Here is a 23364-nt window from a genome sequence, read left to right as displayed (position 1 = left end):
TTTACAACCTTCCCTTAGGATCCCGCTCAACCCTCCAAGTCCACCACGATCCTCTTCCCCGACACACTCCCCTGCCGCAGCGTATCCAGCGCCGCGTTGACCCCCTCCAAACCGCCGGCATGGCGCACCACCTCCGGCCCCAGCAGCGTGTTCGACGCCAGCAATTCCTCCAACCACGCGACCATCTTCTCCCCGACCCCGACCGACGAATGGAACAGCTTGATGGGCACGGTATGATACTTGATCCCGGCCCGTCGCTCCTTGGGCAATCCCGTCAACCCCAGCAGATGCGCATGCGAGCCATCCTCGCGCACGGTGGCATCCAACACCCCCTGCAGCAGCGTCGCCGTCTCCCGCCCCACGATGTCCACCGCATACCGCAGCCCACCCCCCGTTACGCCGCGGATGATCTCCACCGCGCGGGCGGGATCGTGTCGGTCGACCAGCACATCCGCCCCAAGGGCGTGCAGGCGCGCCCCATGGCGGGCGACATCGGCGACGCAGAGGACCTTCAGGCCCGCTAGCTTCGCTAGTTGCAGGGTGATCATCCCCGTGGTTGTAGATGCTATCATAAATTAGTCGTCTTCACTCAAAAACCGGAGAAGTTCATCCACCACCCCAAGAAACGCGGGAAAGGGACGCAGACTCACCCCCCCAAATAACCAGCCACTCGCCCCTCCGCAAGCGCTCCTGCGCCGGTACCGCCGAGAAACACTCCTCCCACACGTCGGCCGGGATCTCCGCTGCATCGACCGACTGCACGGCATCCACGAGATTGGGGCCGGGACACGCGGCGATCGTCGAGAAATCCAGGCCCAGAGACACGCCCAAGGCAAGGGTCGAGGCCACGAACGCCACCCCCAACGACGCGCTGACGTGCACGCCCGTCTGGTCGGGGATGCGGGCGGCGTTGAAGTGCGTGGCGACCGCGTACTGCTGGAAGGCGGCCTTGCGGATGTCCCGGTAGTCGGTGGAGGGGACGAGGACGCGGTCGCCGACGCGGATGCGCGGGTGGGCGGGGTCGCGCACGGCGACGACCACGCCGGCCAGGTCGCGGCCGTTGATCCAGGGGAGAGCGGGGATGCCGAAGTTATACGCTCTGCGTCGCTTTTAGTGGGTTGTGTGGAGGGGGCAGGGGCAGGGAAGAAAGACATACGGGCCCTTCCAGTCAATTGGGTTGAGGCCGATCGCTTGGATCTGCAGGTATGTCAGAGTCTAGGAGCTAAATGAAGCGTACAAGCACAGTCATACCTTGACTAGGATCTCCTCCTCACCCAGGATGGACGGGATGGCATGATCGGTCACGAGGGTATATTCTTGTCCGATGCCGTGGAGGAGCAGGGCGCTCTGAGTGGCTTGCGGCGCTGCCTGCGTTGGTGCTGGGGCTGGGGCTTCGATCGATTCGCTCTCGGGGTAGTAGCGCTGCTCAACCCGCACAGGGCTGTCGTACACGAGAGGGTACTTGTCGTCCAGCGAGGAAGGTACGGTGTAGGTCGCTATCGTGGTCATGATGCCGGATATGTGTGCTTGCGTGCGTGTATTCTGTACGACGAACGACAAGGTGATGGAATTTGCAGGAACTTTACACCCCGCGCGATCCAGATATGTATGCGTTTGTCACCCGGCCGAGAAACTCACCCTCTGCAGGTCTATCTCTATCTCCCGGAACACACGGGCCCCAGGGTTGATCGATTGGCGATAATCGCCCAGCAAGAACCCAGTTATCGCGCCTGGGGAAGGGCAGCATTGCGCGGGGCGGGGGTGGGATGGCGTGCTGAGCACGCAGCGATGGTATCATCCCGTCCAGGATGCGACCATGATCGTCGGTCGCATCCAAGGGATGATGACCCCAAAGACACAAGACACAAGACACAAGACACAAGACACAAAAATCGGCAGCTTCCCATATTACAGTCATCGGAGCTAATCTCGCCAGTTCGTCACTCTGCCTCCTCATGGCGGGACTGGAATCCGTGAGAGACAGTCGACAAAGCGGATGAGGGCAGAAAGCCCTAAGTTCGACCAGTTTTTGGGAGGGCGAGCGCAGCCACCAACCAGGTTACACCGCAGGCAAATGGCATGTATCCCGGCCCTGATGATGTGATTCGTGGCGGATGAGGGGATGGCACGCAACTGCGACCGCTGCTGACGACGTCGCCTTCCTGCTTTCAAGCGTTCGTTTCCTGAAACATCAGCTGGGGGTTATGGATCAGTTTGCCAGGGGACGGCCTGCGCTGGATTTATCTTATATTCAGCACACACTGGTCGGACGGATCAGGCCAAAAGGTGTCCGACTATGTGATAGGTAACCTCTACAGACACTTCCGGCATGACCTCCTCGGACGTGTCATTCCCACGCACCTCCTCGAGGCTGTGTGATTCCTCGCCTTGAGATAAGTCGTTATCAGCTGGGATGAACACACAACATGCGCACAGTATGACGTGCCTGCGTGTGATACTGATTTCCAAGCAGCCACGCCAAACAAACTGCTGCTTACACCTTAAACTGGGTATCTAAGCTTCCCATCGCGAGGGGATACTGAACCCCATCACCAAATCCAGCCACCGATCCATCATGACCCAAGCCGAACGACAGCCTCTGCTGGGCATCTCCAGCACACCCGTCTTCCCGGACGAGGTGCCCGACCCCGAATCCGCCGCCCGACCGGCCACCAACAGTCCCAAAACCCTCACCTGGACGAGCGCGTACATCCTCGTCATCTCCCGCGTCATCGGCAGCGGCATCTTCGCGACCCCGGGCTCGATCGTCAAATCTGCGGGGAGCGTGGGTCTGTCGTTGTTGATCTGGGGGGTGGGCACCGTGCTCGCCGCGTGTGGGCTGGCCGTGTCGCTGGAGTATGGGTGCATGCTGCCTCGCTCGGGCGGCGATAAGGTATTTTGCCTGGCATAAATCTTCTCGCATAGAGGGGAACAGTCTGAGTAGTGACATAACATCCGCAGGTGTATCTGGAATATACCTACCCGCGGCCGCGCTTCCTGGCCTCGACCTTGATCGCTGTGCAGGCGGTGCTGCTGGGGTTCACGGCCAGCAACTGCATCGTCTTCGCCAAGTACACCTTCTTCGCGTTCAATGTCGAGCCAACTGAGCTGCAGCACAAGGTCCTGGCGCTGGGGTTGATTACGTTTGTCACGATCATGCACGGATTCTTCCTGCGGACGGGCATCTGGGTGCAGAACGTGCTGGGATGGCTGAAGATCTTTCTGGTCGGGGCCATCTCGTTGACCGGCATCTGGGTGATTCTCGTGCGTCCGCCCAGCGAGACGGATGCCTCGGCTGGGGATAAGCGGGGAAGTGTGTTCAGCTCGTGGGATTCGCTGTGGGAGGACTCCAACTGGAGCTGGAATCTGCTGTCCACGTCTCTATTCAAGGTCATTTACTCGTACGCTGGGCTGAGTAACTTGAACAACGTCATGAACGAGGTGCGAGATCCCGTTCGCACTCTCAAGACGGTGTGTCCCGCGGCGCTCCTGACGGCGGGGGCGCTGTACTTTCTGGCGAATGTCTCTTACTTTCTGGTGGTCCCGATCGAGGAGATCAAGAACAGCGGAGAACTCGTGGCAGCACTGCTGTTTGAGCGGCTGTTCGGGAATCAGATCGGGAGGACGTTGCTCCCTCTGGCCATTGCCATCTCGGCCGCTGGCAACGTCATGGTAGTCACTTTTGCGCTGGTATGTTCCCAACCTCTATCGCCCCTCTCGGTGGGGTCAATGCTCATTGCTGTCAGGCCCGTGTCAACCAAGAGATTGCCCGCCAGGGGTTTCTGCCCTGGTCAAAGGTGCTTTCGTCCTCGCGACCGTTCGGAGCACCGCTAGGTGGATTGATCGTGCACTACATCCCCTCCGTCCTGGTGATTGCCCTGCCGCCCCAAGGCGACGTCTACAACTTTATCCTGGATGTCGAAGGCTATCCGGGCCAGTTCTTCAGTCTAGCTGTCACACTAGGGCTCCTGCTGCTTCGCTACAAGGAACCCGACCTCCCGCGTCCGTTTCAGGCATGGCTGCCCGCCGTGTGGCTGCGCGTGTTCATCTCCTTGGTCTTGTTGGCATCGCCCTTCTTCCCGCCAGAGGGCGGCAAGGGCGACGTGGGCTTCTTCTACGCGACGTATGCGATTGTTGGAACTGGCGTGTATGTTTCTGCCCCTATCCTCGCACCCTGCCCCGTTTGTCTCGGCATTTGCTAACTATTGTAGAATTGTGTTTGGAGTGCTATACTGGTACGTATGGACGGTTCTGCTTCCCCGGTGGGGCGGATATCATCTGGAGGAGGAAAAGGCCGAGGCGGAAGACGGAGCAATCCATACCAAACTAGTGCGCGTATACGAGTTCTAGATAGATTGATAATCAGACCACCGTTTCGAGCGTCACAGCCCCGGAATCTCCAATAGTACTGTTTGTTCGAACTTCTGGTAGAGGTCCTCGGTGCAAGCGACGGAGCAGTCGGATGCATTCCTTGCAGCGGATTAGAAATCAGCATTCCCCGCGTTCTTTGTAATTGGCGCCCTCCAAGACATCCCTGTCTATAGCCCTCCGACATCACATGGATATGAACGAGTACAATGCTATGCTGTTTGCATCATCCGTGCGAGATGTGACGACCAGTTATCGCCGGAGGGTAAGTTGGATTTATCAGCGTGGTATGACGTGCTCTGTCTGACAAATGCTGCGTGCGTGTGTGGTGAGCAGACAGCAACCATCGCGATGGGATATATAACCGTGGATAGCGGCGTAGATCTGCTCTCCTCACATCCACCAGACACATTCACAGCCATCTATACCACACCTTAAATCACACAGAGAGAAAATGGCCGCAGCAGCAGTCCACCTCCCCACCGGGGACATCCCCTCCTTCCCCGCCTCTAACACCCTCCCCCCACAAACTAAATCCACGCCCCAGCCCCGGACCTCCCCCCACGACGTCCACACCGTCCTGAACTACATCAAAGAAGTCGAAGACGGCTCGCACCTGCGGCCCAACTACGCGGGCAAAGCCGACTCCTTCGAGCGGCCGTCCGAGTCCGTGCCGACGACCATCCACGACGTCAGCGGCCACGAAGCCGAGTACACGCTGGACGGCTACGGCTTCCAGTTCCACCCGCACGTCAGTGCGGAGAAAGATTTCCTGGATGACGAGCAGATCAAGCGGGTGTATTACCCGGAGGTGGATCGGTTGCTGAAGGAAGTGTATGTCTTCCTCCCATCCTCTTTCCCTTCGCCCCCTCCATTCCCCCTCCCCCCACCATTTATATTTCCCCGCTCCGCCCGCCTCCCAGCCGCCAACTGATAATGACCACTGGGTACAGGACCGGAGCAACCCGTACCTACATCTTCGACCACACGATCCGCCGCCCCGCGGCCAACGCCCAGGCGCAGCTCCGCACCCCGGTGCACCGCGTGCACATCGACCAGTCCTTCCCCGCGGCCGTCTCGCGCGTCTCGCACCACCTCCCCGACGACGCCGAGGAGCTCCTGAAAGGCCGCCACCAGATCATCAACGTGTGGCGGCCGCTGAAGACGGTGCGCCGCGACCCGCTGGCCGTGGCCGAGGCGCACACCGTCGACGACGCCGACCTCGTCCCCATCAAGCTGATCTACCCGGACCGCGAGGGCGAGACCTACGCCGTGCGCGCCAACCCCGCCACGAAATGGTACTACCGGCACGCGCAGACGCCCGAATGGGTCACGCTCATCAAGTGCTACGATAGCAAGACGGACGGGCGCGCGCGCCGCGTGCCGCACAGTGCGTTTGTGATCCCCGGGACCGAAAACGAGGAGGCGAGGGAAAGTATCGAGGTGCGGGTTTTGGTGTTTACGCCTGAGGATCGGGAGTAGACTTTTCATTCTTGATATAGTGCTGGGTTGGGGTTTCCGGGAAGGGCGGGGAGGAATGCTGCTCGCGGGACGGAGAGGCTAGGATGCAGCGGTAATTTGGCTATTTACGTACTACTTACTATATAGTGTCTTGTTAATGGGATTTTGTCTTCCCAGTCACACTCAACCCTGATTTTCAGAACTAACACGTTCCGGGGGAGAACCCCCGGACCCCCCTTTCTTTCAGCTTCCCAGTAACACTCAACCCTGGGGTCTTAGAAACACGTTCCGGGAGAGAACCCCCGGACCCCCCTTTCTTTCAGCTTCCTGGCAAAGCTTATCTGTAGTAAGCATTGAACGGCACAAGATGTACTGTTGATATGGATATGACATACAGGGGAGACCGGCAGACTGGGTCTTGCTCAGTTTATGGGGTGATGTGATTAGGGCTAGTGGTCACTGGTTAGTCTGCTGTATTGCAGGGAGGACAGTTAGATTAGCATTGAGTGTTACTGGGAAGTTGAAAGAAAGGTGGGCCCGGGGGTTCTCCCCCGGGACGGTATATTCCCCCAGCACTTAGAATTGGAGTTGCTGAAAGGCTGAAAAGGAGGGGGCTGAGGGGGTGTTCATCATGGGAGGGACAGAGGACGGTTGACGGTTGACGTGATGGGTTAGCGCCTGGCGGGTTGGCATTCTTTTCCCGCTAACGCTCACGTGGGGCTTAGCTTATTTTCTTATCCAGCGATATAAATTAAAGATGACATCGAGGCTAAGGATTACATCTGCAGGCTAAAATGCCGTGCGAGCACGTAATTCCCACCCCATCCTGCAACATGCAGCATGGCAACTTTCTCGACCGAGACATATTCCTGGGGGGGTAGGGTCTAGATCACGTCCTATCTGCACGATGCAAGGCGTGTCGGGTGCAGTATATAACAATTTGGGGTCATCCCTTGTTTTTCACGGCTCGACCTCGACCTCTACCTCTCTTCGTTCCAGATACCTTCACTGGTATACTCGGTGCTAGAACCCCTTTGTTCTAACGAATCCACACAGCACACCGGGCAAAATGTCCGAAAAGTCCCCCCCAACCTCAACAGCCCCCTCCCCTCCCAGCCCGCCGCCCTACCCCTCTCCCTCCGACCCCTCCCCCTCCCATCCCCCAGCAAAGCCCAAATGGTACCGCAGCACCACCTACAACGCGCTCATCCTCGGGCTCTGCAACTTCCTCGCCCCGGGGCTCTGGACCGCGATGAACTCCCTCGGGGGCGGCGGCAGCGAATCGCCGTACCTCGTCGACGCGGCCAACGCGCTCACCTTCTGCCTGATGGTGGTCTCGTGCCTCTTCGGCAGCGCCATCGTGCGGCTCATCGGCGTGAAATACACGCTCATGCTGGGGACGATCGGCTACGCGCCCTACGCGGCGGGGCTGTACACGAACAACCGGTTCCACAGCTCGTGGCTGCTGCTCCTGGGCGCGGCGCTCTGCGGCCTCAGCGCGGGCGTCTTCTGGCTCGCGGAGAGCAGCATCGCGCTCGCGTACCCGGAGCCCGCGCGCCAGGGCTTCTTTCTGGGCCTGTGGCTCTCCTTCCGCGTCGGGGGCCAGATCCTCGGCGGCGCCATCAACCTCGGCCTGAACGTCGACCGCAACACCGCCGGCAGCGTCAGCTACGCCGTCTTCCTGGTCTTCGTGGCCCTGCAGGCCTGCGGCCCCATCGCGGGGATGCTGCTCACGCCGCCGGAGAAGGTCCAGCGCCGCGACGGCGTGCGCGTGCAGCTGCGGCTGTCGGAGGACGGGGTGCGCGCGGAGCTGAAGCATACCGTCCGCCTCCTCGGCACGAAGAACGTGCTCCTCGTCCTCCCGCTAATCGCCCAGGCCATCTACACCGAGGCCGTCATGTTCACCTACCTCGATCTCTGGTTCAGCGTGCGCGCCCGCGCGCTGGCCAGTTTCCTGTCCGGGTGCTTGGCCCTCCTGGCGGGGAATGGGCTCGGGTATGTGCTTGATCACTCCCGCGGGAGTCTGAAAGGGAAGGCGAGGGGGGTCTTTGCGGTCGTCATGACCCTGCAGGGCGGCGTGTGGGTGTGGGCCACTGTGATTACCTCGATTTACCGGGAAAAGGACCAGGCGGCGCTCGACTGGGCGGATCCCGGGTTTGCGAGGGGCTGGGTGCTCTATCTCTTCTGGGTGGCCATGTTCCAGGTCAATTATATGTTCTTGTGAGTGGGCCTTCCTCTGTTTCCTGGGCTGGGTTGAGGGTTACGGGTAAGGGTGGTGGTTGCTGACGCGGTGCGCAGGTACTTCGTGGTGGGCAACTTGGCCCGCAACAAAGGCGAGGTGGTGCGGTTGTCGGCCCTCCTGCGCGGGACCGAGTCGGCCGTGCAGGCGGTTTCGGTGAGTTTCTTCCGGTATTACTTGTGCAGTGGTTGTGCTGACTGGTTACCACGGTAGTACGGGCTGAGCAGCGTCGGGGTCATGGCCTCGGTCGGCGGCACGTATCTCAACTTCGGGCTGTGGGCCATCTCCGTGTTCCCCGCGTGGTTGGTGGTCAGGCAGATTGGCACGACGCTGGGGGATCGGAAGAGGGAGAGGGAGGAGGCTGCGTTTGACGAGTAGAGGGTTATTCGCACATACGGCTGGGTATACTATATGGTTAATGGTAGAGAGTGACATAGACAAAACCTCATGCTTTTGTGTTATGAGTGAACGTGCACATGCTGATACAGCACATTTCATCAATAGACAGACACCCCTACCCTAATCCCTGCAATAGACGTTTCCCGGGGGAGAACCCCCGGCCCCCCCTTTCTTTCAGATTCCCAGTAACACTCGATCTTGAATCCTATAGTGTATCCTAACCTGCTTGATGCCTACTAATGAGCGTTACTGGGAAGCTGAAAGAAAGGGGGGTCCGGGGGTTCTCCCCCGGAACGGTAAATTCCCCCCAGTGCTTAGGATTGAGGGTGTTGGAATTTGAAAAGAAGGGGGTAAGGCGACAGCTGTAAACACCAATGCTTAATGCTACTAGGCCCGTAAATGCAAGACAGACAGAGTATAGACAAGAAAACTATAGACAAGAAGAAGACTGCGAAATGCACACGCTACAGATTGAACAAGCCGCCCTGGCGCTTCCCCCCCGGATACACCACCAAGGCAGACAGAAACAACCCCACCGTGATCCCTAGCGCGGTCTGCACCATACTCACACCCAGACTCAACAGCGACTCGACCATCGAGTTCGACGAGGTGTTGGCCGTCCCCTCCTTGACGGCCTTGGCGTACTGCAACCCGGCCACGATCGACCCGCTCGACGCCAGCCCGGACGAAACCAGCGTCCACATGCCCGGCACGATCACCGCCGCCGCGTGGCCGTGCCACACCCGACTGTACAGATTGGCCAGCAGCCCGATCGTGAACGAGCCGATGATGCTGGCCATCTGGCTGCTCAGGTACGTCGTAGCAAAATAGTTGGCCACGTACCCGGACACGCCCAGCGTGCACATGAACGGCAGCTGGCGCAGGCGGGCCTGGCTGACGATGCCGGCGAAGGCGATGTAGATGGTCACAAACACGAAATGCTGGATGTACGTGTTGCCGTAGATCAGCTGGCTCTCCGCCGAGCACGAGGTCTGCTCGCTCGCCTGGTCGTCCATCAGCCCGTAGATCGTCAGCCCCACCGTCACCCCGTACCCCAGGAACAGCGAGTAGATGATCGTGTACACCAGCCGGATCGACCCGGCCGTGATCTGGTGCGACTGCAGCTCCAGACTGCTGCACAGCACCGAGTACCCGGGCAGGATCAGCGCGATCGCCGACTGCGTCATCGCCGGGAAGCAGAACAGGTACTCCCCGTTGTGGCGGATGCTGCCGAAGGCGCGCGCCAGGAACGAGACCAGCATCGCGATGGACACCTCCATCACGTTCGAGTACAGCGCCGACCGCGGCGCCAGGATGTACTGCATGAACCCCATCAGCAGGCCCAGCACGAAGATGATGGGCATGTCGATGGGCCGCGCGCCGAACGCCCACGGCCCGACCGCCACACTGATCAGCCCGGCAATCAGCACCATCATCCAGGGGGTGCGCCACTTGCTCTGCCGCGTGAGGATGTCGTCCAGCACGGGCAGGGCCTCCTCGGCCGACAGCTTCCCGTGCAGCACGTTCTTGTAGCAGTTGTGCACCTCGCCCAGGCGGCCCAGATTGCAGCCCTGGATGATGCGCACGAGCTTGACCTCCGCCGTGCGGGTCAGCGGGTCGTCGAACGAGATGATCATGCAGCCGGGGATGTACAAAAACTGGCCGTGGACGCGCAGCGCGAAGGCGGACATCTGCATGTACTCCTCGAGGCGGTGGGTCGGGGCGCCGCACTTCATCATGACGCGACACAGCTGCATCAGGTAGCGCTGGCGCGTGAGCAGCGAGCCGATCTTCTCCGCGAGCCGCGCCTCGCGCGCCTTGCGCCGCTCCTTGGCGCTGCGCGGGTCCTTGTCCGCGTCCGCATACCATTTCTTCTTGCGCCGCTTGCGCACCTCGCTCGGCAGCGGGCCCAGCGCGTCATCCTCGGACTGCGTCGTCCCCGTCTCCGTCCCGACCAGTGTCGTCCCACCGGTTGTGGTGGTCGTGTTCGTCGTCGTCCTCTCCGGATCATGGCCCATCTGATGCCCCAGCAGGTGCCAGAGCACGCCGCCCGCCAGGTTGGCTTCTTTCTCGGCGGCCTCCTCCTCGGCCGTCCGCGGCGGCAGGCCGGCCTGCAGCTCGCGCGCCAGCCCCAACCGGTTGACCAACATGGCGGCGTCCGCGCCCAGCAGCGACTGCAGCTGGCTGCCGTACGAGTCGTCCGCGACACCTTCCCCGGGCGCCAGCATGTCCCGCATCTCGATGTCCTCCTGGTATCCGTAGTCCTCCGGGTGCCAGGCCGAGTCTAGCCCGTCGCCGCCGTCCGGGTCCCGGCCCAGCTTCTCGGCCAGATGCGAGGTGCCGTCTTTGATCGCTTTGAAGAGCACCCCCCATTGGTGCGAGCCGCCTCCATTTTGGGGAGTGTCGTGGCCGGTCAACGGCCGTTCGTCGACGCCATGGTCGGTGTGGTTATCGGCGGGGTGGGAGTCCGGCGTGGAGCTCGTCTTGGAGTGGATCGGGTCGAGGGTCTCGGTTGAACTGGACATGGTGGTGGTGGTCGTGGTGGTGGTGGTCGTGGTGGTGTGTCGGCATAATCAGGATGCGGTGTTAGGCGAGGTTCCTGCGTCGGAGAAAGAGCGGTCAGTCGGAGGATTGTTTCGGGGGGAGGGAGGAATAGGGTGTGTTTGAGTGGTGGGTTGGGCAGATGAGGCATACTCACATGCTGTACGTTGTCTTCCAACCAAGCAGCAGGTTCAAGATTACCCCGTGTAGGAGAAAAAGAGGGAATGGAAGGAAAAGAAAGAGAAAGAAACCCAAAAGAAGGGAACGTGGAGAAAAAAAGACCGGCCGGGGAAGGACAAGTGAAGTCACTAACACCACACGATCGACCCACCGGCGGTTCGTAGCGATGAGGGGATACTATCGGCTAGCAAAGATGCAAATCGACAGATCACGACGGTGAGGCCGCGGTGTGTCCCTCGAGGAGCATTATTTTGGGACGGACAAAAATAGAGCGAGAGAGATCACGGTCACGGCGCAGAGGCCAGGCACTTGCCAGAAGGAAAAAAAAGAAAAGGAAAAAAAAAGAAAAGGAGAAAAAGTTCAGTTCCGGGGGGAAAAGATGGGATGGAACCACGGGGCAACTGGCAGCCATCATCCCATGATTCAGTTTAATGCAAACCCCCCTTGGCCGGCCATTATTGGAAGACCAGGTGAAACAACGGCGGATGCGCCCCCACTGCAAAGCTTCGCTTCGCTTGGCACGGGGTTGCAGACGGTAAAGGGGGAGATGGCTGACGGGATGGCGGTATGGCTTGTGAGCTATCTATAGATCTTACTGGATTCGGGGCTAGAAGTGGAAGATGTGCTCTTCGAGAAGCAATAGCGAGACGGATTATAGACGGGGGGGAAGCAGAGTAGGGCAAAAGCTTAGAGAGAGAGAGAGAGAGAGAGAGCCTGAGAGCAGGCAAGTCTTTCCGAGGAAGGGTCATGTGACTAGCTGTCTGACTGGTGGGTGCAGTGGAGCTCTGAGGCCAATCTGGCCAATTGTGGTGGAACACACCATCCCTGCTAGCCGATGTGTCAGCCGCGCGTCCTTCACTGGAATTGACTGTGCGTGCATAAAATCATTCATATGAAAACTAGTAGGATTGAGTGATACTGGGAAGCTGAAAGAAAGGGGGGTCCGGGGGTTCTCCCCCGGGATCGCTCTTTGTCTACCAAAGTGTATGAGTATATACTAATGAACGAGAATCGTCATCGCTAAAACCGAGTTTTCCCCCCGTGTTTCCACCTTCACCCCAGCAAATACTGATATGCATCTTCCGACACCCTATCCACCCATCCTCACTCAGATCCTCGCCCCACCAACCTTCCTTTGAAAATACTTTTCGAAGAAATCCGCCAACTGGTTATACCTATCCTGAAGTCAGCCCTCTTTCACAACAAGCAGAGTAAAAAAAAAGCTTAAGGATAGAACACATACCCCCGCTTATACTCGGCCAGACTCTCCTGGCCCTCCAGGTTGGCGCGGGCCCCCATCCAGCCATGCCACATGGTCCGGTAGGTCTCCACGTGCCCGCCCAGCCCGTTCTCGGCGATCGTCTTCGCATACGCCTCCACCACCTCGGCGGGCTCGTCCTTGGAAGCCAGCACGATGTGCGGGATTGTCAGCCGCTGCGCGTCCGCTGCTTCCATGCGTCTGCACTTGTCAACGTGGGGGCTTGCATTAAAGGGAGGGAGAAGGAACCTTACCCGGGATGCACCTGACCCGACGCGATGAAAGGCGTGTCCGGTCCGGAGGCGAGAACGGCCACCTGTATCCATTACCACCATTATCACTATTTTGTTCTCATGCATGAGGGTGTCCAACTAACCTTCCCACCCCAGCACAACCCCGTGACAGCCCACGCCTGCACGCTCGGGAACCGCTCCCGGTAGACCGGTACAGCAGCCGCCAGCACTTGGACCGCGTCCGGGCACGAGGCGCGGGTCGAGATGAACTTGGTCAACGCTTCCTGCTTCTCCGGGGTGTCGGGCGGCAGCCAGGAGGAGTCGGCCTTGTCCCCGTGGAAGAAATCCGGGACGAGGACGACGGCGTCCAGCCGGGCGGCGAGGAGGTCGGCGCCCTGCAGGGTTTGGCTGGAGAGGCCGAAGATGTCGCAGATGTCGATCAGACCGTAAGCGGCATCGTGAGAACCGGTGATATCTGTGGTTGTTAGTGGTGGTGTCTACAATGCTAAAGGTGGGTGGTGCAGACAGGTGTTGAGGCCGGCGACACCGTCGTAGGTGCCTTTGGGGGTGTAGCCCTCGGCGACGACGGGGGGGATGGTGCGGCAGGCTTCGCAGGTCATGGTTGTGCGGTCGGAGGGGAATGTAGTACAATACTTTGTAGGGTAGGAGAAAGGCAGCCCCCGCAGGAGGAATCGTTGCGGCTATAAATCGTTCCTCGTGCTGTGGACGCTATGCTCTTATTGTTAGCCTGGACCGGGCACTGGAGAAAGCCAGCCTTAACTCCGACCGGATGGATGGTGGGTGTGATTGGTGCGAGCACAGAGTAAACCCACTTGGTGGCCGGAAACGGGCCGGAACCGGGCATTGATCTGCCAAAGCTGGGAGTATAAAGATGAAAGAGAGAAATTGTCGCCCATCGTAGAGAGATGGCCCCATCTCATCGCAATCATGGGTTCTCCCTCAATGGAAGGCCCGGAAAAGCCACCGATGTCCACCACCGAAGATCTCAAAAATGACGTGGAGAAGAATCGAAGCGATGCGTCACCCGACGCCCCGTACAGCATCCTCTCCGAACGAAAGAAAGTCTGTCTGATGATCACCGCTTCGTTCGCGGGCCTGATTTCTCCCCTGTCGAGCACAGTCTACTTCCCAGCCCTAACATCTCTGGCCGACGCCATGCACGTCTCCGCCACGCGCATCAACCTCACCGTCATGATGTACCTCGTACGCTCTCCCTGCCCACCACACCCGTTATCACTGCAGTGGTCACTGAACATAATTCCCTCGATCAGATCTTCCAAGGAATCGCCCCCTCCTTCATCGGCTCCTTCTCCGACACCCACGGCCGCCGCCCCGCCTACCTCATCAGCTTCGTGATCTACCTCGGGGCGAACATCGGCCTAGCCCTGCAAACCAACTACGCCGCCCTGATGGTCCTGCGCTGCCTGCAGGCGTGCGGCAGCAGCGGCACCATCGCGCTCGGCAGCGCCGTCGTGGCCGACGTTTCCACGCGAGCCGAGCGGGGCAAATACATCGGCTACGCCAGCATGGGGCTGACCCTGGGGCCAGCCCTGGGCCCCGTAATCGGGGGACTGATCGACCATTTCTGCGGCTGGCGCTGGATCTTCTGGTTTCTGACCATCCTCTCCGGCGTGTTCCTGGCAGCCATCGCCCTTTTCCTGCCCGAAACCTGCCGCGCAGTCGTCGGCAACGGCTCGATCCCGGCGGCGCGATGGAACCGACCCATCTTCAGCGCCCTGGCACCCAAACCCACACCCACCACAACGACAGCCACAACCGCCCCACAAAGACCCAAACGCCTCAACCCCCTCCGCTCCGCCCGCCTCGTCCTCGACAAAGAAAACGCCCTCATCCTCATCTACGGCGCCCTGCTATACGCCGGCATGGCCGCCGTGCTGACCACGCTCACCACCACCCTCGCAACGCACTACCACTTCAACACCATCCAAATCGGTCTCTGCTACCTACCGATGGGGCTGGGCAGCCTCACCTCGCGGTACACGGTGGGGTTCTTGCTCGACCGGACTTTCCGACGGCACGCCCATGCGCAGGGCCTCAGCATCATCAAGAACCAACAGCAGGAGATCGGCGCCTTCGACATCGAGCGCGCGCGGCTGGTCGTCACGATCCCGCTGGCCTACGCCGCGGCGCTCGTGTTCGTCGCCTACGGCTGGGTGATGCAGTCCCGCGTCTCGTTGGCGGGGCCCGTGGTCACCCTGTTCGTCGGCAGCCATCTGCTGACGGGGGCGTTTACGACCCTGAGTACCCTCATGGTCGATCTGAATCGGGGCAGTCCCGCCACGGCGGTGGCGGCTAATAATCTGGTCCGGTGCTTGCTGGGCGCCGGCGCGACGGCGGCGGCCGCGCCGGTGATTGAGGCGATTGGGGTCGGGTGGATGGCGGTTGTCATGGCCGCGGTGTGGGTGGTGGCGAGTCCGTGTCTGTGGGCGGTATATTACTGGGGGTTTGAGTGGAGGAAGAGGATAAAGGGGATGGAGGGAGAGAGAGAGTAATGAGTGAAAAGTGTTTAGTATTGGGTGGGCTTGGGACGTTGAGTGGATAGAGTGATTTTTTGAATCACTACCTAATGCCGGAGGGAGAGATCTTAGGGGAGGGAGTCATGGGGTGACAAGTGTATATTGTCGTGGTCGCATTTGATGGAGTAATGTCTTCTAATTTTCAGCTAAGGGACTAGGTATGCCTATTTCGGCGCTACGTGCTCATGGTAGTATCGCTGCGCGGCATCCATGATGGCCTTGACTCGCGCTGCGGGCACCTTTTCTTTGCGGTCGTACGAGAAGAGCCCGTTCACTTCTTGTTCGATGTCACATCTGGTTATCTATTAGCCCAGTTCAGCAGACGCGAAGCTCTGCCTGGATAGGTGGTTAGCATGGACTTACAGCTGGGTATAGACCATCCCACACGTGTGGCCCCCCTTGACGACCGCCATCGCCAACCGTTCCAGACGAGCCAGGAAGTCCTCGGGGTCACTCGCCGTCGTGTAGCCCCAGTCTCTCTCCCCTGCGGTCGTGCCCTGGGCAGGAGTGATGTTCACTCCGCCAAACTCGGAACAAATGACCGGAGCGCCAGGTGTATGCTTGGCGCCTGCATCGCCGTCCACAGCCGGCACAAACATATCATGATCAGCCTTAGGGCCCAGGATTCCCTGCAGGTCTGCACAGGTGGCTGCTAGCTCGGTAGAATCGGCATAATCGTGGTAGGTAGTGAGATCGGTGAGGACGTGCTCCCAGCCGCAGTTGTCGTTGATGGGACGAGTAGGATCGAGGGTTCTGCCATGTCAGTCAATGTTCTAGATCAACCATGCAACCACTCACTTAGTCATATAGTACACCGAACGAATGTGGTTCCGTTGCTGAACATTGTCCTTCAATGAAGGATACCCCCAGCTCTCATTGAACGGCGTCCAGGCCACGATCGACGGGTGATTGATATCCCTCTGCACCGCCTCCGTCCACTCACGATTGAAGCGCGCGACGTACTCATCACTGAACTCGTACGCATTGGCAATCTCGCCCCACACCAGGAACCCCAGCCGGTCGGCCCAGTACAGAAACACCGGATCCTCGACCTTCTGGTGCTTCCGACACCCGGTAAACCCCATCTTCATCGCCAGCTCGATGTCCGCCCGCAGCGCCTCCTGCGACGGCGGCGTCAACCCCGTGTCAGGCCAGTAGCCCTGATCCAGCACCAGCACCTGAAAACTCGGCTTGCCGTTGATGCGGAACGTCCCGTCGCCGGTTCTCCAGTCAATGCGCCGCATTCCCGCCGTCGTTGCCACCTCATCCACCACCTCCCCGTCTGCATTGAATAAGCGGATGGTCACATCATAGAGGACCGGATGCTCCGGCGCCCACAGCGCGACTCCACCGCGCCAACACCCCTCCACCTCCCACGGCCCCTTCTTCCCTTCGAATACCTCCAGATCCTTCATGCGCATATCCACATCCAGACTCACCCGATCCGAATCCCCCAACGCAGCCCGCACAGAACCAACCCTCACCCCGCCCAGCCCCGTCTCCACCTCCACCTCCGCTCCCTGTCCAGCTCTCTGCCCCACCACCGCGACTCTCGCCTGCAACCTCCCACCGTCAATATCATCCCCTCGCAGCACGGTACCCTCACTAGGCCCCCCAATCCTTAAACAGGGAACAGCCTCGACCCAAACATCCAACCAAATGCCACTCGTCGGGGTGTAGAAGATCCCCTCCGGCACCGCACCCCAATACTGCTTGCCGCGCAGCTGCGTCAGGTCCGTCGGCGAGTCGCGCACGCGGATCGTCACTCTGTTCGGTTCCTTCTCCTCAGTGGTAACTGCATCCGAGATATCCAGATCAAACGGAACATGACCCCCGCGATGGCCACCCACATAAACCCCCCCAACCCAGACGGAACACTCGTAGTCCACCGCCCCGAAGCGGAGGAGGAGCCGGTCGCCTCTTTCCAGCTGCGCGGGCGTGCGGATGTCGCGGATGAGCCGCTCGTACCACAGGATCTCGTGGGTGTCCTGTGCGTTGACGCCCGAGGCGGGTGTTTGGAAGGCGTAGGGCACCGTGATGGTCGTTGTTGGTGGGGACGGGGGCAGGCCGGTTTGGGCCCAGTGCTGCGTCAGGCCTTCGTCGCCATCGTCGAAGCGGAAGGTCCAGCACCCGTTGAGGGTGTGCCAGGTTGGGGTTGAGCGGGTGAAGTCGGGGCGAGGGTAGGGCATTTCTTTTCTGTCTAGGTTGGGATGTGGAGAGGTGTTGTTGTTGTTGTTGGTGGTGATGGTGGTGGTGGTGGTGGTGGTGCTGTTGTGGTGGTTGTGATAGTGGTGGGTGGGCGAGTTTGTTTTGGTGTAGGTGAGTGGTGAATAGGAAGTGAAGGAAGTTGTGTTAGTTCTGCGGGGTGAGGAAAGCAAGCAAGCGGTCCGTTCACTGATCGTCAATCAACCCCGCGGCTATGACGTGGTCGGACGACCCTCAGCTGTTTCACTTAGACTGTCAATATATACTAAGTGATAGTGAGGTAGCATCGTCTGCAACACTTGCAGTCACCACATGCAGCTAGAATAAGGTGACCTACAGCTTAGGGCACGCCGAGATTGGACCCGCGCTGCACAATGGCCTTATCTTCCGATGCAGAAGGCGGGGTAGAGTAATCCGACGACGATGATAGGGCTACACCGAAGCATTCACTCCGCGGGGAAACCATCTCGCATCCATGGTAAGGGTCTGTTCACCCGGTGATTCGACCGTCGTGACTGGGGTTCAGATTAAGTCTCGCAGATTTAGCCGGTCATTCGTCGGTCTGGACTCGTATTGCACCCATGGAGGGGCGCTATATATACCTGCTCTCCGCGCGACGATTCCCACCAACTTGTGGTCTACAGCCATGCATGCTGACATGGAGCTACTCACTGCGACGAATGTCTCCCGCGTGGGGATCGGGCTGTTGGCGTATCTCGTCCTGCGGACCGTCTACCGCCTGTACTGGCATCCTCTTAGTCAGGTGCCAGGCCCCAAGCTAGCAGCCATCAGCAGCTTATACGAGTTCTACTACAACTGCATCCAACACGGCCAATACCACTTCCAACTCATCAAAATGCACAAACAGTATGGTACGACACCTCTCCCCTCCCCGCCCTCCTCTGCAACACTGAATCTAACTCCCTAACCCAACCCCACCCGCCCCAGGCCCCATCGTCCGTGTGGGCCCCAATGAAGTGCACATCATCGACCCGACCTTCTACGAAGAGATCTACAGCGGCAGCACGCGACGCCGCAACAAGACGCCGCAATACGGCCCGCAGTTTGGGATGCCGGACTCGCTGTTCTCGACCATCGACCACGCGCACCACCACGCGCGCCGCGCGACCATCAGCCACTTCTTCTCGAAGCGGTCCATCCAGTCGCTGTCGCCGATCACCGAGCGCTGTGTGCTGAAACTCATGCAGCGGCTGCAGGAGTTCTACGAGGCCGACAGAATCGTGCGGCTGGACGACGCCTTCGCCGCCATGACCTCCGACGTGATCACCTACTATTCCTACGGCGAGAGCCAGGGGTTCCTGGAGGACGCGACCTTCCGCAGCGAGATCCGCACCCTGGTCAACGAGCTGGCCGCGACCAGCCACCTCAACCGCTTCATCCCGGTCATGTCCATGCTGCTGCGCCGCATCCCGCCGCGCTGGCTTGCCGCCCTGCAGCCGAGTCGCGCCGCTACTTACGACTACCTGGCCAGTATCTACGCCCTGTCCGCGCAGTCCGCGACCCCGGAAGCGGCAGCAGAAACCGACCGCAAACCCACGAAGCACGCGACCATCTTCGCGCAGCTGTCGGACCCCAGCATCCCCGCCAGCGAGCGCACCCGCGCCCGCTTCCAGGACGAGGCGGTCCAGTTCCTCCTGGCGGGCACGGAGACGACCTCGAGTATTTTGACCTACGCCGCGTACATCCTCGGCAGCAGGAAAGACTACGTGGAGAGGTTACGGGCAGAGTTGCGGACGGTACTGCCCACGCCGACGAGTACGGCGAGTTGGACCGAGTTGGAGAAGTTGCCTTTTCTGGTCTGCCCCTTCCCTCCCTCCTCCCCCCTCCCCCTGTCTTCAGCGGAAACACTGCACCTCGCATCATAGATTGTCTGCCCACCGCCCCCAAACAATACTGACAAAACTCGGTGGACAGACAGCCATCATCACCGAGTCCCTCCGGCTAGCCCCGCCCATCATCCGGCTACCCCGCGTCGCGCCGACGGAAACACTCGTGTATAACGGGTACAAGCTGCCGCCTGGTGTATGTCCCCAAGCCCCAACTCCCCCTCCGTTTGCCCTGGACTATCTCCCTGGAAGGACAAGGAGTGTTGAAATTGACAACATGAAGACCGTCTTAGGCGCCTCGGCGTGGTTCATCCACCGGGACCCCACCCTCTTTCCGGAGGGCGATACCTTCGATCCCGAGCGGTGGCTGCAGGGCGAGAAGAGCGAGCATCTCAAGCGGTATATGGTGGCGTTCTCAAAGGGGAGTCGCGGGTGTGTCGGGATCAAGTCAGTTCCTTTTCCCCCTCCCTCCCAAATCTCGCTCTGCTGTTGGTGGGAGGAGTGCTTTGTGTGGAAGGGATCGGCTAACGTTGGCCACTGGGCCAGTCTCGCGTATAACGAGCTGTACCTGGCGCTGGCGTACTTTGTGCGCCGGTTCGAGTTCGAGCTGTTCGATACCACGCCCGAGGACATGGAGATGGTGGCCGAGACGGTGCTGCAGGTGACGCGCCGGGGGTTTCCGACCGTCTATGTGAGGATCACCGCGGTGGTGGGGGAGTAAGCGGCGTTGTTGGGGTGGGGTGGACAGTGGAGTATGGGGAGATTCGTGATACTGGGAAGTTGTAAGAAAGGGGGGTCCGGGGGTTCTCCCCCGGGACGGTACATTCCCCCAGCATTCAAGACTGAGATTATTGGGAAGTTGAAAGAAAGGGGGGTCCGGGGGTTCTCCCCCGGGAATTGTTCTTTATAGATATTCCTAGGTTGTCTAGTCCTAAGTACTAGAGTTTACCGTTCCGGGGGAGAACCCCCGGACCCCCCTTTCTTTCAACTTCCCAGTAACACTCAATAAAAAGCCCTGCTTCAATGAAAATAACCGTCAACGCTATAACCGAAACTACTTTAGCCACTACACAATCACCCTCAACCCAGCTAAGCACGCTAAGCACGCGCCCAATCCACGACCGCATCCTCGCCCGCCTTCTCCCGGATCAACCGATGGCTGAGATCCCACAGCGCGGCCCCCAGCACCGGATCCGACGCCTGGCTGCTCTCTTTGCCCGGCTGCGCGACATCGCTGAAATAATACCCGTTCCACCCCTTCTCCTCGACCTCGGGGCTCGTCGCCGCCCACAGCGCGCTGAACGAGCCCTGCTCGACGTTGCGCCCCACCGCCAGCATCACCTTGGTTAGGAGGTTCCCGAGAATCCCGGGGTACGCCTCCTTCCACTGCTGCTGCATGGCCGTATTCACCTGTCCTTTGTCAGCACATGATCCACCCCAGCAAGAAAACGGAAGAACGTACAGCACCAGGATGCACCGACAGCGCATAGATGTTGTCGCCATTCGGCTTGATGACCCGATCCAGCAGCCCGTACTTCACCCCGAGGATGATCGCCAGCTTGGTGCGGCCGTACAGCTGGGTGTTGCCGACGTCCGGGTTGTTCAGCTCCTCGAGCGAGGCGAAGTGCACGTTGGGTGGGGCGTTGCGGTGCTGCTCGGAGGACTCGAAGACGATGCGCGGGGCCGGCGTGTCCGGCAGCTTCGAGGTCTTGCGGAGGAGCGGGTAGAGCTGGTTGACGACGTAGAACTGGCCCAGCCAGTTGACCTGGAAGTGGCGGTCGATGCCGTCGGCGGTCTCGCCGTATTGGTTGGCGTTGATGCCGGCGGAGAGGATGAGCTGGTGCAGCGGGGGTTAGTGGATGCTTTTGGTTTCGCGGAAGGACAAGCGGGGGTGCACTCACCAGGTCTAGGCGCTCTTCTCGCTGGCGGATCCCCTCGAACACCTCCCGCACTTCCTTGAGGTTGCCCATGTCGCAGGGCACCCATTCGATCTGGGCCCCCTCGCCGGCCTCCTTCTTGATGGATTCAATGGCTGACTGCCCTTGTTCTTCTTTGCGGTTGACCATGATGACGCGGGCGCCGTTGAGGACGAAGGCGCGGGCGACCTCGTAGCTGTCTTGCTAAGTTCGAGCACTTCATCAACAACAAGAATTGGGGGGCCAGCTTACCCGATGCCCAAGGCGCCGCCGGTGATGAGCGCCACGCGACCGGTGAGGTCGTGGATCTCCTTCTTGGGGCCGAGGATGGGTTGGAGAACTGACTGCATTATGAATATTTCTGTATGTGTCTGTGCTGAAGAATGGAAATCAGAAGATTGGGGAATGCTGGATAAAGCATTGGGTTAAATAGTCTGGTGTCAACACGGCGTAAGTATGATATCAGCCCTGCCGGCATCCACTTTTCCTCTTCGGGCCAACCCTCATCTACGAAACAGGGCACCCTGGACACTAGCTTATTAGACAATCACTGCGTGTATTCCGCCTGTTGCACCATCACCATGTATGTGTAATGAGTCTGTCACTGTCACACTTCCATGGATGGCATTCACGTGTCAGTAGTTGGTAGTTGATCAAGACTGATCTCAGCAAGGGCCGATAAGATAAGAGCTACCCCACCTACGTCATCCCCCAGCACCCACGGCCAAAGTTCATCTTTATCTTTCTCATTTCCAACAATCTCCCGTGGGCATCTCTTCTCACCTCCCTCCTAACGCCCCTCAACAACATCACAATGTTCAGCAGCAACAAAGCCCCAAACCACCGCCTCTGCATCACCGCGGGACCGCGCTACGACCCCCAAACCCACCAACTAGTCCACGTCAACGGACCCTCTCCGATCCGCATCCGCAGCCCGCACCTCACCGCCGACATCTGGGTGCGCATCAAGGAGTACACCGGTACCCTGCCCTGCCCTGCCCCCTGTCCCTGTCCCTTTCCCAAACCCAAACCTAATAAAACCAACCTCCTAACCCCGAGAATTTACGCAGGCTACCCCGAGGGGTCCCCCAGATCCAATCCCTACTTCACGCACCCCACCACCGCCGCCAACCGGTACAGCATCACCCTCTCCCTCGCCTTCGCGGAAGATGTCAACGGCGACGACCTCCTCTTCGGCAACGACTTCGACCACCCGATCCGCGACTACCTGCCGCCGGGCTTCAACACCGCCTTCAAAGTCGTGAAAACGATGCTCGACCCCTCCATCGACGGCGACGCGTACAGCGACACACCGTACCTGTATAGCCCGGCGTTGGCGTCGTGGAATCAGTTCCGGGTCGGGGAGGTCGTTCCCCGGGATACGAAGAAGCCTGCCGTGGAAGCGGATCCGGTTGTTCTGGAGGGGGCGGAGGGGTCCGGGAAGGCAGTGCGGGAGAGTTGTGGCTTGCCCGCGGATGCAGCGGCGCGGACGAAGTATTTCCGCGACGAGGAGAAGCGGAAGGGGTTTGTGTTGGAGAAGGGGCGCGTGTATGAGGCGGACTTTGGGAATCCGTATCTGGATTTCGAGGGTAGGCTTCTTTCCCTCCCCCCTCTGCTTGGTTTCTTGGGGTTGCGGCAGGGTTTGCTGACTGTGGCAGAATTCGCGGTCCATGTCCCCGGGATCACGCTGAATATCAGCAAGTATGTGAGCGAGAAGAACAACGTGTTGCGGTACGTGTTGAAGAACCGGACGACCGGGGAGGAGTATTTGGTCATCGGGTTTACGGTTGTGCTGGACGGGGCGCAAGAGAAGACCGACGATGGGGATGAGGTGGACTAGACACCTGTGTACAGCCATACACTGCCCCTCCATTCTGATTTCTATCATATACCGTTCCGGGGGAGAACCCCCGGACCCCCCTTTTTTTCAACTTCCTGGTAAAGGATATTCCCGTCTTGATTAGATACTTTATGGGTATATAGTAAATACAAGTGCCATACTTCAGACTGTTCAATACTTACTCCAGATAAGTTTTACTGGGAAGCTGAAAGAAAGGGGGGTCCGGGGGTTCTCCCCCGGACGATATATTCTCCCAGCACTTAGAATTAGGCTTGCTGGGAAGCTGAAAAGAAGGGGGGTCCGGGGGTTCTCCCCCGGG

General features: G+C 59.6%; 11 protein-coding genes across 11 annotated transcripts; 6 read left to right on the top strand and 5 right to left on the bottom strand.

Annotated features, from left to right (window-relative positions):
* Window positions 1-17: 17 nt before the first annotated feature.
* BO95DRAFT_495667 (zinc-binding alcohol dehydrogenase family protein) lies at window positions 18-1638 on the bottom strand. Its single transcript, XM_025590836.1, has 4 exons — window positions 1252-1638; window positions 1157-1197; window positions 651-1099; window positions 18-565 (listed from the first exon to the last, which is right to left on the bottom strand). The coding sequence occupies exons 1-4, from the start codon at window positions 1507-1509 to the stop codon at window positions 27-29; spliced, it is 1287 nt and encodes a 428-aa protein (XP_025442761.1). The 5' UTR covers window positions 1510-1638; the 3' UTR covers window positions 18-26.
* A 937-nt stretch (window positions 1639-2575) lies between these two features.
* BO95DRAFT_388287 (putative methionine permease) lies at window positions 2576-4341 on the top strand (the record flags this gene model as incomplete). Its single annotated transcript, XM_025583556.1, has 4 exons — window positions 2576-2893; window positions 2962-3690; window positions 3747-4147; window positions 4212-4341. Coding segments are annotated over 4 exons (1578 nt in total), but the record flags the coding sequence as incomplete, so codon positions are not given.
* A 481-nt stretch (window positions 4342-4822) lies between these two features.
* BO95DRAFT_412688 (uncharacterized protein) lies at window positions 4823-5850 on the top strand (the record flags this gene model as incomplete). Its single annotated transcript, XM_025584255.1, has 2 exons — window positions 4823-5202; window positions 5322-5850. 2 exons carry the CDS (start codon window positions 4823-4825, stop codon window positions 5848-5850), a joined length of 909 nt encoding a protein of 302 aa, XP_025442759.1.
* A 773-nt stretch (window positions 5851-6623) lies between these two features.
* Window positions 6624-8446, top strand: BO95DRAFT_452830 (DUF895 domain membrane protein; the record flags this gene model as incomplete). Its single annotated transcript, XM_025588177.1, has 4 exons — window positions 6624-6638; window positions 6911-8049; window positions 8128-8224; window positions 8282-8446. 4 exons carry the CDS (start codon window positions 6624-6626, stop codon window positions 8444-8446), a joined length of 1416 nt encoding a protein of 471 aa, XP_025442758.1.
* A 327-nt stretch (window positions 8447-8773) lies between these two features.
* BO95DRAFT_388278 (threonine/serine exporter family protein) lies at window positions 8774-11491 on the bottom strand. The gene is made up of 2 exons (XM_025583555.1): window positions 11166-11491; window positions 8774-11066 (listed from the first exon to the last, which is right to left on the bottom strand). Exon 2 carries the CDS (start codon window positions 10990-10992, stop codon window positions 8932-8934), a length of 2061 nt encoding a protein of 686 aa, XP_025442757.1. The 5' UTR covers window positions 10993-11066; window positions 11166-11491; the 3' UTR covers window positions 8774-8931.
* An 805-nt stretch (window positions 11492-12296) lies between these two features.
* On the bottom strand, window positions 12297-13299 carry BO95DRAFT_362102 (uncharacterized protein; the record flags this gene model as incomplete). Its single annotated transcript, XM_025582562.1, has 5 exons — window positions 12297-12363; window positions 12432-12647; window positions 12701-12762; window positions 12823-13154; window positions 13206-13299. The coding sequence occupies 5 exons, from the start codon at window positions 13297-13299 to the stop codon at window positions 12297-12299; spliced, it is 771 nt and encodes a 256-aa protein (XP_025442756.1).
* A 328-nt stretch (window positions 13300-13627) lies between these two features.
* BO95DRAFT_495640 (MFS general substrate transporter) lies at window positions 13628-15213 on the top strand (the record flags this gene model as incomplete). Its single annotated transcript, XM_025590835.1, has 2 exons — window positions 13628-13903; window positions 13972-15213. The coding sequence occupies 2 exons, from the start codon at window positions 13628-13630 to the stop codon at window positions 15211-15213; spliced, it is 1518 nt and encodes a 505-aa protein (XP_025442755.1).
* A 188-nt stretch (window positions 15214-15401) lies between these two features.
* Window positions 15402-17426, bottom strand: BO95DRAFT_412678 (glycoside hydrolase family 2 protein; the record flags this gene model as incomplete). Its single annotated transcript, XM_025584254.1, has 3 exons — window positions 15402-15531; window positions 15601-15990; window positions 16036-17426. The coding sequence occupies 3 exons, from the start codon at window positions 17424-17426 to the stop codon at window positions 15402-15404; spliced, it is 1911 nt and encodes a 636-aa protein (XP_025442754.1).
* A 674-nt stretch (window positions 17427-18100) lies between these two features.
* On the top strand, window positions 18101-20010 carry BO95DRAFT_412674 (cytochrome P450; the record flags this gene model as incomplete). The annotated part of the gene is made up of 5 exons (XM_025584253.1): window positions 18101-18314; window positions 18391-19259; window positions 19378-19485; window positions 19573-19736; window positions 19836-20010. 5 exons carry the CDS (start codon window positions 18101-18103, stop codon window positions 20008-20010), a joined length of 1530 nt encoding a protein of 509 aa, XP_025442753.1.
* Window positions 20011-20269: 259 nt separating this feature from the next.
* BO95DRAFT_495629 (short chain dehydrogenase/reductase family protein) lies at window positions 20270-21555 on the bottom strand (the record flags this gene model as incomplete). The annotated part of the gene is made up of 4 exons (XM_025590834.1): window positions 20270-20699; window positions 20752-21126; window positions 21191-21401; window positions 21458-21555. The coding sequence occupies 4 exons, from the start codon at window positions 21553-21555 to the stop codon at window positions 20388-20390; spliced, it is 996 nt and encodes a 331-aa protein (XP_025442752.1). The 3' UTR covers window positions 20270-20387.
* Window positions 21556-22019: 464 nt separating this feature from the next.
* Window positions 22020-23045, top strand: BO95DRAFT_463285 (DUF1769 domain-containing protein; the record flags this gene model as incomplete). The annotated part of the gene is made up of 2 exons (XM_025588981.1): window positions 22020-22794; window positions 22864-23045. 2 exons carry the CDS (start codon window positions 22020-22022, stop codon window positions 23043-23045), a joined length of 957 nt encoding a protein of 318 aa, XP_025442751.1.
* Between the last annotated feature and the right edge of the window lie 319 nt (window positions 23046-23364).

This window comes from Aspergillus brunneoviolaceus (assembly GCF_003184695.1).
Source record: "Aspergillus brunneoviolaceus CBS 621.78 unplaced genomic scaffold BO95scaffold_30, whole genome shotgun sequence".
In the NCBI taxonomy this organism is placed as follows: domain Eukaryota; kingdom Fungi; phylum Ascomycota; class Eurotiomycetes; order Eurotiales; family Aspergillaceae; genus Aspergillus; species Aspergillus brunneoviolaceus.
The sequence above is the reverse complement of the archived record's forward strand: the minus strand, read 5'-3'. Positions and strand labels throughout refer to the sequence as shown.